The sequence below is a fragment of the Centropristis striata genome, chromosome 11, assembly GCF_030273125.1.
Source record: "Centropristis striata isolate RG_2023a ecotype Rhode Island chromosome 11, C.striata_1.0, whole genome shotgun sequence".
NCBI lineage: Eukaryota > Metazoa > Chordata > Actinopteri > Perciformes > Serranidae > Centropristis > Centropristis striata.
Genome location: NC_081527.1, coordinates 14,728,114 through 14,745,099, shown reverse-complemented (window position 1 = coordinate 14,745,099; position 16,986 = coordinate 14,728,114). Strand labels below are relative to the sequence as shown.

The 16,986-nt window shown below is 40.6% G+C and overlaps 2 protein-coding genes across 3 annotated transcripts in view; one reads left to right on the top strand and one right to left on the bottom strand.

The window, feature by feature from the left end:
• The first annotated feature begins 252 nt into the window (after positions 1 to 252).
• Positions 253 to 7,134, top strand: prkab2 (protein kinase, AMP-activated, beta 2 non-catalytic subunit). Of its 2 annotated transcripts, none has more exons than XM_059345117.1 (8): positions 253 to 817; positions 2,296 to 2,475; positions 2,595 to 2,746; positions 2,944 to 3,037; positions 3,444 to 3,558; positions 3,670 to 3,803; positions 3,914 to 3,982; positions 5,017 to 7,134. In XM_059345117.1, exons 2-8 carry the CDS (start codon positions 2,317 to 2,319, stop codon positions 5,092 to 5,094), a joined length of 801 nt encoding a protein of 266 aa, XP_059201100.1. In that variant the 5' UTR covers positions 253 to 817; positions 2,296 to 2,316; the 3' UTR covers positions 5,095 to 7,134. The 2 variants fall into 2 exon arrangements, with proteins under 2 accessions (XP_059201100.1, XP_059201099.1); XM_059345116.1 differs by having other exon boundaries at positions 254 to 817; positions 2,293 to 2,475.
• A 718-nt stretch (positions 7,135 to 7,852) lies between these two features.
• Positions 7,853 to 16,986, bottom strand: part of LOC131979968 (myomegalin-like) — a 56,063-nt gene continuing 46,929 nt past the window's right edge. Inside the window, exons 35-48 of the mRNA XM_059344057.1 lie at positions 16,462 to 16,623; positions 16,065 to 16,322; positions 15,770 to 15,901; positions 15,577 to 15,693; positions 15,296 to 15,485; positions 15,087 to 15,208; positions 14,205 to 14,435; positions 13,979 to 14,080; positions 13,533 to 13,753; positions 13,291 to 13,434; positions 12,855 to 12,993; positions 12,634 to 12,680; positions 11,753 to 11,819; positions 7,853 to 10,783 (exon numbers count right to left, since the gene is read on the bottom strand). Of these exons, the coding sequence (XP_059200040.1) occupies positions 10,653 to 10,783; positions 11,753 to 11,819; positions 12,634 to 12,680; positions 12,855 to 12,993; positions 13,291 to 13,434; positions 13,533 to 13,753; positions 13,979 to 14,080; positions 14,205 to 14,435; positions 15,087 to 15,208; positions 15,296 to 15,485; positions 15,577 to 15,693; positions 15,770 to 15,901; positions 16,065 to 16,322; positions 16,462 to 16,623 (2,063 nt within the window). The 3' untranslated portion in view covers positions 7,853 to 10,652. The remainder of the gene's footprint in view (positions 10,784 to 11,752; positions 11,820 to 12,633; positions 12,681 to 12,854; positions 12,994 to 13,290; positions 13,435 to 13,532; positions 13,754 to 13,978; positions 14,081 to 14,204; positions 14,436 to 15,086; positions 15,209 to 15,295; positions 15,486 to 15,576; positions 15,694 to 15,769; positions 15,902 to 16,064; positions 16,323 to 16,461; positions 16,624 to 16,986) is intronic.

Below are 16,986 nucleotides of genomic sequence, written 5' to 3'. Positions count from 1 at the left end.
GGTGTCCTTCCAATGGACAGAACTTGATAAAGTCTGCTGGTGCCCCACTGCATACAGCAGGTGCCATTTTTTTTTATTATTCTCGCCAACCCCTCAAACATCCTGAGTCCGCCAGTGCTCCAATTGTCAAAACTTGACAAAATCTTTTTTAAAGATACATATTTCCAGTCATAAATATTCAGTATTTGTTGTCAGCACAGTTAAAATAATTTAATTACATTTAATTTCATTCAATTAAACTGACTTTATTACATGAGTCACCCAAAGGTTTCTACTTCGGATTGAATGTAATTTTAATAATAGCCGATTTATCCAGTTTATAATTCCTCGGAGTAAAGTATATTGTCAGTGTATCTGTATTGTATTGTAACAATCTTCTTGTTTCCTCCTTCTTGCGCCGTGATGCTAGATATATTCCATAGACTGTACGGTATATATAATTGAAATCCTCCTGTTCTAATTCTATGGGCTAATCTCACTAAGTTTGTCCTCTCCGCACGCCGTAGCTGGGGCACCCCCACTCTGCAGTTGTTGTAAAGAGGTTGGCCCCCTCCGCTGAAAACAAAATAGATAACACAATATCAGCTGGTATCGGTTAGTTTATTCGCTCTGTGGTTGCTGCATGGGGAATGTTTTCGTCGCGTTGTGATAATTTACACGGACGTCGCAAATAAGACAAACGGCCTGCTAAGCTAGCTAGTTAACTGTTAGTTGTTAGAAAGTGACAGCTAGCAGCTAGCTTACTGTAAGCTAAAAATATTCTCCTGCCGAAGTGATTTGAGGTGGGCGCAGCTGAACTGACAGAGAGGACACTTTGGTAGGTTACAGCGAGTACGCTATGTGATTACTGCTCCTAATTATAATGGTTGAAATATATCTTTAGGCTAAGCTAATTTGGGAAGTTTGAACTTGTTGCTAGTTTAGCTAGTAGGCGTTAATGGTCTTGTCTGACAGCATGATTGTATTAACGTTAAGCGGCTACGGCTGTCTGATGTGCTGTTGAAAGTCAAGGTTCACAGTGCTGCCACTGTTTGTGTTTTAGACTGTCCTACTGATAAGCCTTTTAGCCTTTCTGAAAATCCGTTGAGCATTTTGATGAGCTCATTTTGTTTGCATTTATTGTATCTTGAAATGTTTACCTGTTTGAAATGTTTACCTTTTTTCAAGTGTTAGGATCGTGTCACTACTGTCAATAGCCACATATCACACCATTGCTGTCATAATAGGCTGTGACTAGCCCCATTTTGTGCATGACATTGTTTGTCATTCATTGCATTGTCATAGTAAAATAATTTTTAAATACTGGTAAGCGATAAATACCTGTTTTTTAATACTCGATCCAGATAAGATTACAGATAATTTCTTTCCTTTTTTGATTAGAAAATGTTGATTACCTGTAGCTTATGTACACTAGAAGGTAAGAAAGGTTAAGATGTGGTGTAGTGAACAAAGATGGATGATTTAATATTCCATAGCTCATAGAACAATTGATAGGTGGGTCAAATATATTGAAAAATTAGGGAAATATATTGAATATCAACGTTTTATAAACTTAGGCTACAATGTAATTATTTGAATATCATGATTTTTCCCATTATCACCAATCATGTATTGGGTGATAATGCTTATTATACAGCATGCTTATTATACAGTATTATACAGTACTGTGTTAAAGTCTTAGGTAGGTGTGGAATTTAATTAGGTTATGTAGTTTAATAATACAAATGTTAATGGTTTATTTCTATCAATCAACAAAATGCAAAGTGAGTGAACAGAAGAAAATCTACCTAAATTAAATAAATATTTGGTGTGACCACTCTTAGCCTTCAAACCAGCATCAACTCTTCTAGGCATTTTTTCACACCTGCCTAAGACTTTTGCACAGTACTGTATATTGTGGTATTTTAATGAGTAACCCAAACTGGGGCTTGTCTATGTCTAGTATTCATGGTACTTGATATCTTCCACATATTGTTTTCTTATTTGTCATCTGTTGTCAATCGTGTGTTCAGATTAGTGTCATTGTTTGTACGTGAATGCAAGCAAATACATAATGAATCATCTTGGGGTTCTTCAGGCTACTGCATTATTAAGATTCATTAATGAGTTTGTGCACATTGTGGTTGCTCCGTATCACATTTACAGACCTTATAAAAGAGCAGGAAATCAACACCAGATATCATGTTGTTCAGTCTGATTCATTTAGTTTCTGAATGACTAGATTACAATAAAGTTATTCCTTTAGTTTATGGTTTGTGCCTGAACATATAAGAAGTCGTGGTTCCTTTCCAGCAGCACCATAGATAGTGAGGCATCATGGGTAACACAAGCGACCGGGTGGCTGGAGACCGCCATGGAACCAAGGCCCACCGCTCAGACAGCAGTGGCAGTCACAAAGACCAAGAACCCAGCAGCAAGATGGTGGACAGCACAGACGACCCCAACATCTTCAACACCCATGGGCCAGACTCCAAGGTACTGCTCCGAAATACAGATTATTGTACAGAATTGTTCAGCACATTTCTATGACATTTGATAGATATGCCTTTCCAAAGTAAAAGATCATAGATGAGATATGAATTAATTGCTTCTAGGCGTTAGGAGAGAAAGAGTCAGATCAGGGTGACCAGGTGAAAACTGGTCCACAGGCTCGACCCACGGTCATCCGCTGGGCTGGAGGGGGAAAAGAGGTCTACATAGCAGGTTCCTTTAATAACTGGAGCACGAAGATACCACTAAATAAGAGGTACACATGATTTTTGTGTGTGTTGTTTTCATTCTATAAATATCATTGGACTTTCACTCTGATGGTCTCATGGGGAGCCTTGAAAATTATCTCAAGTTGTCCATCTTTGTGCCAATCGTACGTGACTGGTGTTGAGTTTTAGATGAGAGGAACAACCAGTATATCATTAATAATCATATTTTTTTCTTTCTCCAAAGCCATAATGACTTTGTGGCGATCCTGGACCTGCCAGAAGGAGAACACCAGTACAAGTTTTTTGTAGATGGACAGTGGGTTCATGATTCCTCAGAGGTACACCAGCATCATTGTTATTTTTTTTTTCTATTTTCCTTAAACCCAATTAGTTGCTCTTTCACACTTTTTGGCATGTTACAAAGATACATGATGTTATAAACATGAAAGCTTTGGAACCTCTGAAATTCTGAAATGGTAAATTAAATCATGAAGAAATTTACATTTAAATCTCCTCCATTCCAAAGCCTAAGATGCTGACTGATATTGTCAGTGTTGCTGTTGTCATAGTATTGTGGTGGACTTGGTCAGCTAAGACCACAGAAGAACCACACAAACATTGCTGTATGTTGTTTGAAAGTCTTCAGTGTAAATGCAGCTGTACTCACAGCATCATCATCAAAGTCTTTTAAACCCAGTGAAATGTGTTATAAATAATAATTATAAAAATGCTTGCTCATTACAGCCGGTTGTAACCAGCCAGCTCGGCACCATCAACAACCTGATCCAGGTGAAGAAGTCTGACTTTGAGGTGTTCGACGCCTTACACGTGGACTCGCTGGAGTGCTCAGACACATCAGGTCAGCAAATGTCCAGAATGTTCTTGCACCACAGTAAACACCCATAAAACTACACAGCGATGGAAAGTTAAATCAAGCCTTGTCAGCTGTGTGATTGTTGTGTGTTTGCAGACCTGTCCAGCTCCCCTCCAGGTCCATATGGACAGGAGCAGTACGTCTTCAGGCCTGAGGAGCATTTCAAAGCCCCACCTATACTCCCTCCTCACCTCCTCCAAGTCATTCTCAACAAAGACACCAATATATCTGTCAGTGCCTCCATCCATCTACAATTCTGATTTAATACTACAATTTCCATAATATCATTGGATTTGTTTTTGTTGTCTTTGTAAATTTTCCTCTCACTCTGTCTCTGCAGTGTGACCCTGCCCTGCTGCCTGAACCCAACCACGTCATGCTAAACCACCTTTACGCTCTCTCGATTAAGGTAGGTTCCCTGGATACAGTTAAAATACTCTTCTCATGTTTCCAGATGTTATTGGCATCTCATGAAATACACATCCCCCCAACTCTATTAACGGTCCCTGAGAAACCCAGTTCTATAGATGGGTTTCAATTTATCTAACTTCTCAGCCAGTTAATCGAATGGCCGGGCAATAGCAGCTATCTTAACATAAAAGTCGTTGGCTCCCAAACTGTGCTATCTAGACCTATTTTATCTCAGTTTTCTTTTCTCACTATGAATCAGTTGAATATACCTAAGGACTTCATACTGTTTCACCATTTGAATTATTGCGTATGCCTCCACACGCTGGTGACAGCTGTCTGTAACTCACACACCATAATGACAAAATTTCATGATGGATTAAATGATGAAGTGATGACATTTTATGTCGGTCAAATTTCACTGTGACATCATAATGTTCTGCAAAAACACTTTTCTTAGGGACTCGTGCTCTGTTGCAAATTAAGCTCAAGTGCAGTTGTTGGGCCTTAGGGCACACTTTTAACGGATAAACAAGACCATGGGCCAAATTAAAAAATTTAAGTATAGGAATAAATTGAAATAAAATGGCTTGCAAACAGTGCGCTTTCTGGTCAGAGGCCAAAAAGGGCAGGTGCTTGAGCACAACTTGGGGTCTATTTGTGCACGTGCATCCACTTTTTAGAATTTGTAGCTTATCTGCAGCAACACTCATATTAAAGCATTCTCCACTGTCATGACTACTAATGAGTCTGGACAGACATAGATGTAAACTGCAACTTGACTGGTTGGTGGGGGCATACAACCGCAAAGTAATTTTTTTGTTAAGATATTTACAGAGCAAATATGTGCAACTCAGATTAAGGGACTTACACCTGAATAACGTTTGATATTTTCATTTATTCGTGATTTCATAATTGTCTGTCATGCTTTGTTGACCAGTTGGTGGTTTCACAAAGTTAAGCATCTCATGTTTCTTTGCTCTGTGGGTTTGGATCCCACTAATGGCAGCTTGTGTTGTATTTGTGTCTGTGCAGGATGGAGTAATGGTGCTGAGTGCGACTCACAGATACAAGAAGAAATACGTCACCTCTCTGCTTTACAAGCCGATCTAAACCTCAACTCGGGCGCTCTGCAGTGCTTTTAGAGAGAAGCATGTATGTATTCTGCTGATTTTTTTTTTATTCTGTATCATCACATTTAGCCAAATCTTGCACTGAAACAAGTTTACAGGTGAGCTAAAGGCCAGTGGCTGTGACTGTGGCTTGGTTTTTTTTAAAGGGTTGCACTTCTGTCTACATAGGGCTCTAAACAAAAGTAGCAAAGTGCGTGCGTGTGTGTAGGGCATCAGAGAAAGATGAAAACCGTACTGTGGCTTTTACCTGTGACATCTACGGACAGATAAGACTCTGACTAAATCACTGTGTGTTTTGATTGTTTGCTGCACATTGTGAATATATGCATGTCAGTGTGTAAAAAATATTTTTTTTAAAAAGTGAGGAGTAGAGGAAGAGGATGAACAGACTAATTAATGGTGATTTCAAAAACGTTCTCTTCAAATGAGGGCTTTTGAGTGTTATTGATGTGGATCAACAGTTTGATTTGTGTGTTGTGTCGTCATAGCCTCCTGGAACTGATTTGAATTAAGGTTTGAACTAATTGACTTGACAGCATTTATGGCATGTGCATTCAGAATAGCAGAATGGCCCAAAGCCAGGGTCTAGATGCAGATGAGAGTGGCATTGGTTAAAGATAAAGTGCAATAACGTGCTGTGAAGAGAACTTAGCTAAAGATAGACTCAGAAATATAATATTGTGTCAGTACACACATATATTACACATATTTTATATCATTCAGTGGAATCAAAGTGAACTAACAAGTCCAGGATGTCGGTTTTATTAATGTAATGGTCACTATGGATGGAGTACTTAGTATAAAGGTCATTGTTTAGTTCTGCTGTTGCCTTTACCCCGACATAATTTTGCGAGCACTTTACCATCCTGTGAGCAGGAGTGTTGATATAAGCTTTTAACTATGCAGCAGTCAACTTTTTCTGAACTGTAGCGTCTCTGGATTATAGAACACAATTAGTGCTTTTTTTTAGTGCTTCTTTCCTCTAGATATGAACTTGCAGTGCTTGTGTGTGCAACTGTATTGTGTTCTATTTTCAAAAATAGAAATGTACTGTATGTATCTGTTACATGTGTAGTCATACACAGGTGTGTACACCTACACAGTTTTTAAGGAATACATCACTCCAAAAAATGATTTTGTGAAGAAAACAGAGGAATTTCTTGATGAATTGAAGTGAATAGGGACTACGTTTAACAAGAGCCAATAAACTATATAAAACATCTGTTTACATTCTACAACCTGTGAGTCAGACTGGTAAACAGATGCTTGTATATAGTTTTCTGTATTTTAAATTGAGCCTTAAACTCTTTAATCCGTCAAGAATATTCTTTGGTTTTTGTATTCTTTGTTCACTGTGAAGACATGCAAGTTTTCTTCATGAATTCAAAGTTACACTGCGTGAGTAATTGATTTATGATCATTTGGCATTGAAATAGTAATTTACCTTGCTGCTTTGCATGCATTGAATGTCTGCAATATTTACTGAGTGTGGTGCGGCTCAAAGTGTGATCAGAGGCTCATTTTCAGATGACTTTACAGGGCTATGAGGATATATAGTTGCCATAATTTTAAGAATTGTACAGTTTGCTCACGTGTGTGTTCTTTAAGGTATAACCCTTTAAGGGGATCTGTATTTTGAGGTACAGTGGTTTTGAAAGTTATTTTTGTCAAGTATTAAGTCGTGCTGTTTAATCGTCTGCACTTGCAGTACAGTATATACCCACGGTTGATACACTCTTCAGACTTATAAAAGGTGCTTTCATAAATCCTGTTGGTGTTCAACGAGACGCTCTGAAAGTATTTTGTGAATGTCGAGCCTAGCCATGAAGTTTTGTCCAAAGAGTTTTTCAGATTTACAGATATGATAAGGGAGCGAGGACAAGCGGCCATGGACGTGATGTTTTAAGGCTAAAACCAAAACTTGAATTTTACAACCGTTTCCTGAATGTTTTAAAATGCTTTGCAGAACCAGTGTGATGATTAACTGTACAAGGTTTTACTTGTTTGCAAATAAAAGAGAGGACATGCTGGTCCTAACTCCTGTCTGATTGTCTTTTTTTCTAAGAATCCAGTATTCTGTTTTCTGGGTCAGACACTTTTAAAGATAGACTATGCAGGATTTTCCTAAAAAAGAACAATGTATAATGTCACACAAAAACAATCCCTCTTATTCATTACTTATGACTCTATAGAAGTTTGTGGCGGTGTCTGTATCTGTGGAGACTGTATCCTCTGTCTCTATTTCCTTGTTGCGTTTTATTTTTCTGCATTCAGGACCTTTCTGTATTTACAAACAGTAAGCAGCAATTCCTGTAAAGTATGCCTTTAAACAAGTTTCAAGTTTATTTTATCAGTCAACACTTTTAGTTTTATGCATTTGTCTTAGTGCTTGTATGTTTTGCCTGAAGGAACTATTTTATTTTAATTTGTTTAAAAGCCAGATTGACAATTTGATTGAGATTGAACAATACCTTCAAGTTTTTGGTGTAAGTTTATGACAGACAGACTAATGCTCTCTATGCTATATATCTATACCATTTCTGTTTGTCAATAACTGACCAGTGTAGTATTTATCTGTTTTTTCATACCTTCCTGACATTTCACTGGGATCAGTGGTGGAAAAAGTATTCACATTCACAAACTTGTATCTTCTTGCAGCAGCACAGGCGGAATGTATTGGGGATCCAAATATAAAACAAACTGTGTTTGAACAAAATTCAAAAATAGTAAACAACACAAGCTTTTTAAGTGGTTTATTTATTCTCTCCCAAAATCTTTCGTTGATAATACTTTTGCCAACACAGCAAACTGTTAACTGTCATCAGAGACAGGATCCATATGAGTCCTGCATCGGCTTCCTAGTTCATTATGCAAACTCAGAAAAAGCTGCTGTCCAATCACATAAAAGCTGCACCAATCAAATAGCACTATATACATACGCAACTCAGGACCTACAATACATTGTTTCAAACTGCCGTTTGATTCCCTTCTTAATAACAAATAGCAAAAAGGCTTTGTTTACGCTCATACAAGGTGCTTTGTGGATCCAACGTTTCACAATCTTGGCTCTTTTTCTTTTTACAGTATACAATTCATCAATACTTTTCCCTTTAACTTCTTAAATTTCAAAAAGGACATATCAAACTTTTCATCTCTATTGAAATACTTGGCAACTTTGGGCTTTTTTTCTGAAGACTCGAGCGCAGACAAAACCTAATTTGGCAGATCTCAGGTAGACAAGCGCTAGTTCAAGGCCATTTCTACCTCTGAGAGCAAAGTGAAGAAGCTCTTAAGCTAAATTTTAAAGGCAAGCGAAGCAACAATAATCAGAACTTTGTTATAGGTGGACAATATTGTGACCAGTGACTTAGATATCATGAAGGCATAGCTTGTGGTTTCTTATCAGACACAGCCTATGTGACTAACTGATTCAAAGTGACACAATCCTCTAACACACACTGCATATAAATAATACATTGAAGGAAGTGAACGCAGCGAACATACTCGTAATACAGTGATGTTTAACATCAAAATAAAACATATAGAGCTATTGCACAGCTACCCAGAAAATCAACTTTGCAAAAAGCAAATGTTGGATGTTTTTTCACACACACAGACACACACACACACACACACACACACACATGCACGCACACGCATAAACACACACACACGCTCACACAAACTTCATACAGAAAAAGCAGGTTATTTACAGCGTGTAATGGCAAATGTACAGCAAGAACACATCAAACTTAATGTGAACTGTTAAAAATGAGTGAATTAAACGAACAATGATCCCACCAGTAACCTGCCAAAGTTTGCATCACACATGATAACCTATATTGCCATTGCCATGGGAATGCTAAGACGGCCTGAACCAAGAGCAATAACATAAAGACAATAGCATATGGCCACGTGGGTTTTGGTCCAAAAAAGGAGCTCATTTCTGTCGCACAATTCAAAATAAATTGAACCAGCTGTCTAATGGTTACCGTCTCTGTGGTTCTGGAGGCCCTCTGGAAAACAAAAGACCCCTCGGTATCCCTATGGTCTGATCAGACCTGGGTTTGTCATTCGCATGGATAAGGCAAGTCAAAGTAAAGTGTTCAAAGTCCAAACTTTGGCAAGTATTGGCAATCTCCTGTTCCATAGCTTAGAATTAACAATCTCTGTCATGCATAAACACTCTGGTAAAAAGTACAATCGTAACACTGATTGTGTCCTAACGTTATGAGTGAAAATCCAGTGTCAAGCAAAGAAATAATGGTAATAATAACCCGGTGCATCATGATCATTCAAGAAACAACATCATTATTGCACATGCTCGTATGAGAACTCCTACAGAGGAGCTTTGAATACGCGTGTTTAGCCTGGTTCCATTTGAGCACATTAACCTCTTATTTTTAAAAACTTTTTCTAATGTACATCCTGCTCAGAAGTCACAACCAACCACAGTGAGTATTTAATTGACCATTCTCATGTTTTTGAATTATTCAGTACTTTGTGTGTTTGTAGATGCCAAATAAAAAGCATCTTTCCGACCCTAAAAGAGGAGGCTTGTGACTGAAATGGAACCTTTCTCTGGCTTTTGTTCTGCTATTCATAACCCTTGGCTGATGGCTGACAATGCATTCATAAGCTTCCTCCACAAACACAGATACAGCTAGTACACGACTACTGAGCAGTGATCGCCTACCTCCTCTACATTCCTCCACTGTGTGTAGTCATACATCGTGGGTGTCTTTGTTGTTTGCATTGCATTTTGCAAAAAAAAAGTCCTTTTCAATAAAAGTGCCACAAGAAGTAAACTTGCATTTCTGTCTGTGGCAGTAAAAGTTAAGGGTGTCTTGTCTTTGAGTGAGCCGTTTTTGATCACACATACAGTGTGTGTGTGTACGTGTGTGCAGAATTCCTCCCTCAAGCCACGATTAAACATACATGAACATATTTTCCGTCCACAGGCTGGCTGGCTCTCAAAAGAGGATGCTCTTTGATACAGATCTGGGGAGTCATTATAGAAACTTTTGATTAGAACTCAAGTTAAGTTCTCTCAAAATGTCTAAATCAGGTTTCTGTAATACAACCCATGGCACAAAAATGCCCAAAATGAACACACGCCTGGTCTCAGATCAGTGTCTAGGAGCATCTTCAACCAGCTCCGTCAGTAGGACGCACGTCTCTATAACCACCAGAGGCACATTTCAAACACCTTCTTCTGTCACACACACGACGAGGCAAACTGCCGACTTTGTCACTCAAAGACAATAACGTTTGTGATGGGAGGGGCTAGAGAGTGACAGAAAAATTTGCAAGGCTGTGAGGGGAGTTTGGTAAGGCTCAAGGTGCAGATTATACTGTGCACGTATTGCCTGGAGGAGGAAGGGAGGGAGGGGTGGAAGCACTCTCACGGCTGGACGGAGGCTGGGTAGGTTGGTGTGGGGGATGCTGGAAGGCGGGTAAGGGGAGGTGGGACTTGGCTATTTCAGCATAGAGGTTAGAGGTCAGAGGTGGTAGCGTTGAGGCTGGTTCTTTAAAAGTCTAAAGCAGGCATTGGCTGCTGCGCTTCCTCGCTGCTGGACGTTGATTGGCTGCAGCTCCGGAAGCACCGCCGCTCTTCAGGAAACTGCAATCAGCAGGCTGCTCTCTGGAAGCACCTCCTGGGTCCTCAGCTGGGTTTCGGCACAAAAGGAGAAAAGGGGGAAACGAGATGTTAGTTGACATTCAACAATTCTCAAACAAGCTGATAAAACTGACGGCGAGGTTTACTGCATGATTGTTAGCTGTAATAACATTCCCAAATTATAAACACTTGCAGATGAAGAAGTTGGGAATGAGTGATTAGAGAATAAGCAATGCTGTTACTCAGATCCTCTTTCCCTTACACACACACACACACACACACACACACACACACACACACACACACACACACACACACACACACACACACACACGGCTTCATGGTGGTGTGAAAGAATCTACATGTAGGTGTTTATCACACCACTCAATTTCAAAGATTAACAAGAGCACTGAAACCCTTTTTTTGAAGCCGTCACACATGTTTTTGAGTGTATCTACTATAGCGACACTGTGACAGCATACACACAGAATGGAAACTATGCAGCGTGTGGTTATTCTGGCGATAACTGCGTGGGGTCCGAAGCTCAATACAGGGGACGTGAAGAAGTAAAATACTCTTAAGTGCTGTGGCGGCTTCGTAGAAGGGTGTGTGTGCAATTTGGTGTCGGTGCAGCTGAATAGTTGTAGTGGGATTTTAAGGTCCGGTGAATACACACCAAATACATAGGTGCTGTTTATGGTAGTGTGTCGTTTAGAAAACAAGACCACAAACACACAGCTTGAAAACTAAAAAACCCTGTAATGAGGCAGAAATGTCATAAAAAGTAAGTTAAACCAGGATGCAGTTCGCTGTGACAGGATGGTAAAGCAGTAATGTCAGCATGGTTAGAAAAAAGCGAAAAATCCACACAGAGGTAAAAGCTGCCCCAGACCACAGAGTGAACACTTTTACACCTAGTTTGACCACTAGTCCTAAACTACTACAATCGGGTTATTGATATACAGCATCTGGGACAACATCCACCTGTTTCCAAGATCACAAGATGTCAAACAATTACCAGCATAAGGAGAGGAGGAGGAGGAGGAGGAGGAGGAGCTTAGAGAGGAAAGTCTCAGCTCATTCTTCTGGGGGGTTTAAAGAAGGAGAGGAGAGACAAATGCAGGACGAAGGAACAAGTGAGGCAGAAAAGCCAAAAGTGATGAATTTACATCATAAAGACACCAGAAAGACACAACATACAATAATTATGTACATAATAATGTGACCTATGGAGAATGCACACATAACCTACATTATATATGATCACAGGCTGTATAAAAGAAGTGGATGCATGCACTGTGGCGTCACACGTTGGTTTGTGGACTACCGTTCTGAAGCCTCAAGCTTGGCTTTTTGGCTGTAGCCATCTTGGTTTTTTGGAACCAGAAGTGACCATATTTGGTGTGGGTTAGCAGCTATCTCTAGAGCTAGCTTGGTTAGGAAGGTGCATCTGTAATTCAAAATTAACAGCTGACTCCTTAGAGTGTCTTTTTATACAACCAAAATCCCAACAATACATTTTTAGACAAATAAAACGTTATTATTAACTTTGATGAACTGAAAACAAACTGTGAAAGTGTCAAAGTTCATGTCATTTATGTTTTGTATGTCAAATGGAACCATGATTTACAGAATGAACATTATGTTGTATTGAAGAAGACTTGAAACCTCGCAATTGAGACCATGAACTCATTAGGAAAATGAGAGAGACTATAGGGTCATTTTCTCCTATACAATGAGACTTCTTTTTGCGACCAGTGGAGTCTCCCCCTGCTGGCCATTAGAAACAATGCAGGTTTAAGACATCAAGGCTTTGATTTTCCGACCTGAAGGCTATATCCACATCTTTTATACAGTATATGTGTATGATATCCTGGATGTGATTTGATTTTTGCTTACCTCTAAGTTTGTCCTTGCTTTCTTCAGCACGTCACGAGTCCTTGACACTGCAGAAAACAAAAGAATGGTTCTATAATGTTACTGTGTATGAGAAAACAAAATGAGCACATAAATGATACTTCCACATCAACAAAATTAATAAGCATATCACAGTAACCCCCCCCCTCTCTCTCTCTCTGTCTGTCTCTCCCTGACACACATGACTGTACAGAAACACTCACACTGGTTGACTATGAAGTGCTCCATGTTCTCCTTGGTGCGGCTGGTGCTCCTCAGTCTTTGAATCGTCCCCTTGAGAACTTCTTCCTGCTCTGACATACGCAGTTTCAGGGACAAGATCTCCTCCTGCATACCTTGCTCCTACACACACACACACACATACACACACACACAAAGTGATTTGTTATCAAAGCTTCTTACCAAACATTTCACAGCTCTACACAGGATAGTAGTTTAGCCCTTATGGCCTAAAATATGTGATTCCTGGGAATTAGATGGTTACAAAGATGGTTTACAAACAAATTATTAACAATTAACAAAGTGTTACAAATATGTGGTCCATCTGGGAGTTGTTGGCAATAACACAGATATAGTGTATCTCCAGGCTTTTACTTTGAAAGATCAGACTAGTCATAAAATATCATAATGGTCCCAAACCTTCTTCAGGTTCTGGATGGAGGGGTCAGTGCTGGGCAGAGCAGCTCTCCAGAACATCTTCAGCAGAGAAATAGCCTCCTCCAGGATCTGCCTCAGAGTCTTTGTGTTGGACAGCAGACTCTTCACACATCCATAGTCCAGGACCTGCATATAGAGCGCAGTTAGATATATGTGCCTTACAGAGGTGATTTGTCATCATAGTTTTCTTAGAAAAATCTATCTTTTGGCCTTTCAGCTCTCACCAGCTCATTGATCTGCTTCTGGTTGCCCTCCAGCAATGGTGGGCCGAGACAGGCCTGCAGGGTCGTCTCCATGCGCTGCACGAGGCTCCGGCCCTCAAGGACTTGCTGCTGAAGAGCGCTGAAGTCATCAACATGACCGATAGCGTGTCGGCCATTACGGTTCGCGAACGACCCGTCAGGGGCCTCCCCCTCCAGCTCAGAGTGAGGGTCTAGAGGGTCTGCTGGGGGTGAAAGAGCTGAATGTAGTTTGGAATTTGATTTTAAATTATGTTATTGTGTTTCATTGTTTTGTAAAAGTGAATTTTGTGAAGTTCAGAGGTGATGAAAACAAAATTATGTCCAGCTCATTAGAATAAAAATGTATTATTGTTACAAGGCCATACAATCTTAGTACACAAATTAAAAACAGATTAAGTTGCAGTCATGCAGTGCAGTTTAAGTCACACCATTGGCAGTGCTGTGGCTGTCGTCCAGGTCTGAGTATGGAGGACCAGGAGAGCCACAGTTAAACAGACCGATGTCCCTGACTGGTGGAGACGGAGCTGGGTCTGTGGAGCACACAGATACACAAACCAGGCTTGGACACACAGCAAACCACACCACAGCACACTGACTACACAAACACTTGGTCTTGTTATATGTTATTGTCGAATCTAGAAGCGGCAGTCTCACCGTGCAGCAGCTGTCGCCTGTAGAAGTTCTCTCTCTGAGGACTGGCAGTGAGGGCGGAGAGGGACGGGGTCCGAGGAGAGCCCAGCTTCTGCTCCAGCTGCTTGTGGAGCTCCAGTTGTTTGAGGGCACTGTTCTCCTGGACGCTGTTCTGCAGCTGGGCTCGCAGACTCCTCACCTCCCCGAGCAGCTCCCCCAGCTCCACCGGTAGACCTGGGAGCTCACACATGTAGCCTGAAGACAAAACACAGTCACTCCAGAGTCTGACTGGACACGCTTCTGCTTAAGTTCTCTACAGGGATTTTGAACAAGTCATCCAAACTTTTGATTACATTTTTAACCTTATTTTTCATATATGTTTAAAATTACAATGTAGAGAATGTTTTAAATTAGCATCTTTCAAGCTGCTCTGATGGCATAAGTGAAATGAAACAGAAAATTTGAATAATCTGATTTTTTAGCCCATTCAAGTCAGTGTCCCTGGTCTACCACAATGCCATTCTTAATACTATCACTAGATGGCGCCAAAGTATTTAATTTAAAAAGGGAGGCAATCTCGTTGGTTTTTCATGCTCAGGTCAATATTTAGAGGGTCATTTTGTTTCCATTCATGTCTTCTGTCAAACTAGTGGAAAAAAAGATCCAAAATACACATTTAGATGTTTATTTTACTGCATTTTGTCTAATTGCGTCTGTAGATTTCTCCTAAATTCACCAAAAGTTACAATAAGATAATGCTTCATTTGCATATTGAACATACCATTTCAGAAAACTTGTAATACAGAAAACAATCATCTTAAAATAAGTAATTCACTTGGGAAGTTTCATGGTAATAGCTACCTTATTCACCTGTATGCATATGTGGTCTACAATGAAAAGACTGACCTTTGTTGGCCTTTGTGCTGGCACACACTCGATCGTACACTTGTAGTTCACTCTGCAGAGAGTGGATAAGCTCTCTGCTCTCACATAGCTGCTGCTGCAGTAGAGACACTTCATGCTGGAGCCTGAGAACACACCACAGCATATTAAAGTCAGAGAATAGATATGTATACGCACAGACAAGCACAATTTCTGTATACACACACACTAACCTGTTAGTTTTCTCCTGACTGGCCTGTCGTTCCTGCCTTAATATGTGTATCTGTTGTCCCTGCTCCTGACTGTGAGCCTGAAGTCGTCTGAGCTCCTCTTTCCACTGCTCTGCCTCCAGCTCTGCTTGTTTCAGGCGGGCGCGTGCTGTAAACACCGCCTCACGCAACTGCACCACCTCCTCACATGTGTCTGAGGCAAGAGGACAGTTCAAACAGGGTTAACATGCATAAAATCCAGAAGAAAATCCTTCATAATTTCAGCTGGCTTTCAGGTGAAGTACCTGTGGTGGCCTGTAAGCGTGACTGTAGACCCAAGTTTTCCTCCTTCAGGACTCTGATCTCATTGGACAGTTGGGTGACTGTGTCCAGTCCCTGAATGTAGATGTTTGTTGGCGCCCCTGGATGAAAAAAACAAGTTAACTTATGTAATTCCTTACATAAAGAGTACGAATGTTTCAGCAAGGGCTACGATACCTCCATCACGCCCAGTCGAGGCCAGTCTCTCTTCCAGCTGCTGTCGGAGCCTCTCATTTGTCCTAATGGACTCCTCCAGACGCTGGCGGAGACACCTCACCTCCCGCAGGTGCTCCTCTATCAAATTTACCCCTAGCAATAAAAAGCATAACAGTAATATTAAAAATATAGCTGCAAGCAGCACAGAAAGAAGCAGCTGATATTCCAAAATCAAAGCTACAAGCAACATAACTGAGCAGATAATTGCCAGCATGGCGGTTGGGAACGCGTTATGATTACTATTATGGAGTCACACCTGCATGGCTGTTTCCTTGCTGGTGTCCCGGTGATGCAGGGTAGCCTCCAACTTGCTGACTCGTGTTCTCCATGTCCCACAGAGTCCCTCCCGTCACTAGACCTGAGTCAGACTTCAGCGAGTGGCTTTCGGGAATGCCACCCAGCTGATACTGTTGAAAGGCATGATGGGATAGCTGGCTGTAGCTGGAGAGGTCGTGCTGGTTGTGGGCACCAGGTGAGAGAGTGAACAGGGCCTTGTCATGGGGAACTGCAAAACCTGGAACCACACACATGCACAAAAGAGTGAAACCGCGGACAAGTTAAACTGCGAGTGAGATTGTAGATTACAGGAGGTATTATGTCTTTATTTCCACTTTTCACACATGGCACACAGACCCCCCCTCCCGGCCCCTCACCCCTGTTCTGCTCATTCATCTGTTTGTACAGCGTGTCCAGCTCTGGGCGAACAGCGATCACAGACAGGGCCCTGGGCTGGGGCTCAGAAATCACTTCTTTACCCCAGACGTCAGGGCCACAGGGGACGGAGAGGGAGAAGGAGACAGGCTCCCTGAAGAGGGCTGGAGGAGAATGACAGGAAGTGACACGTACAGAACATGAAGAGGTGTAATGTAACTAAATACACTAACTTGTGTATTGTACTTAAGTTAGAAATATGTACTTACATTAGTATTTTCTTTTAATGCTACTTCTATTTCCATACATTTCAGAGAAAAATGCTGCTTTTTTACTTCACTACATTTATTTTACATTTGCCTTACAAATTAAGATATTTAGAAAAAACCTTAATATTATGTTTTGTTAAAGATTAAACTTCCTAACAGGGTATAGAAATACATTTTATCTGAACAGATTAGTAGATTCATCTTTAAGATGACTGACAGAAAAACAATTCATGCAAACAGATTTCATTGTTTCAGAGA

Coding starts and splice junctions, on each gene's coding strand:
- prkab2 (XM_059345117.1), top strand. CDS start 2,317: ATGGGTAACACAAGCGACCGGGTGGCTGGAGACCGCCATGGAACCAAG. Junction 2,476..2,594: donor CCCATGGGCCAGACTCCAAG/GTACTGCTCCGA, acceptor AATTGCTTCTAG/GCGTTAGGAGAGAAAGAGTC. Junction 3,983..5,016: donor TTTACGCTCTCTCGATTAAG/GTAGGTTCCCTG, acceptor GTGTCTGTGCAG/GATGGAGTAATGGTGCTGAG.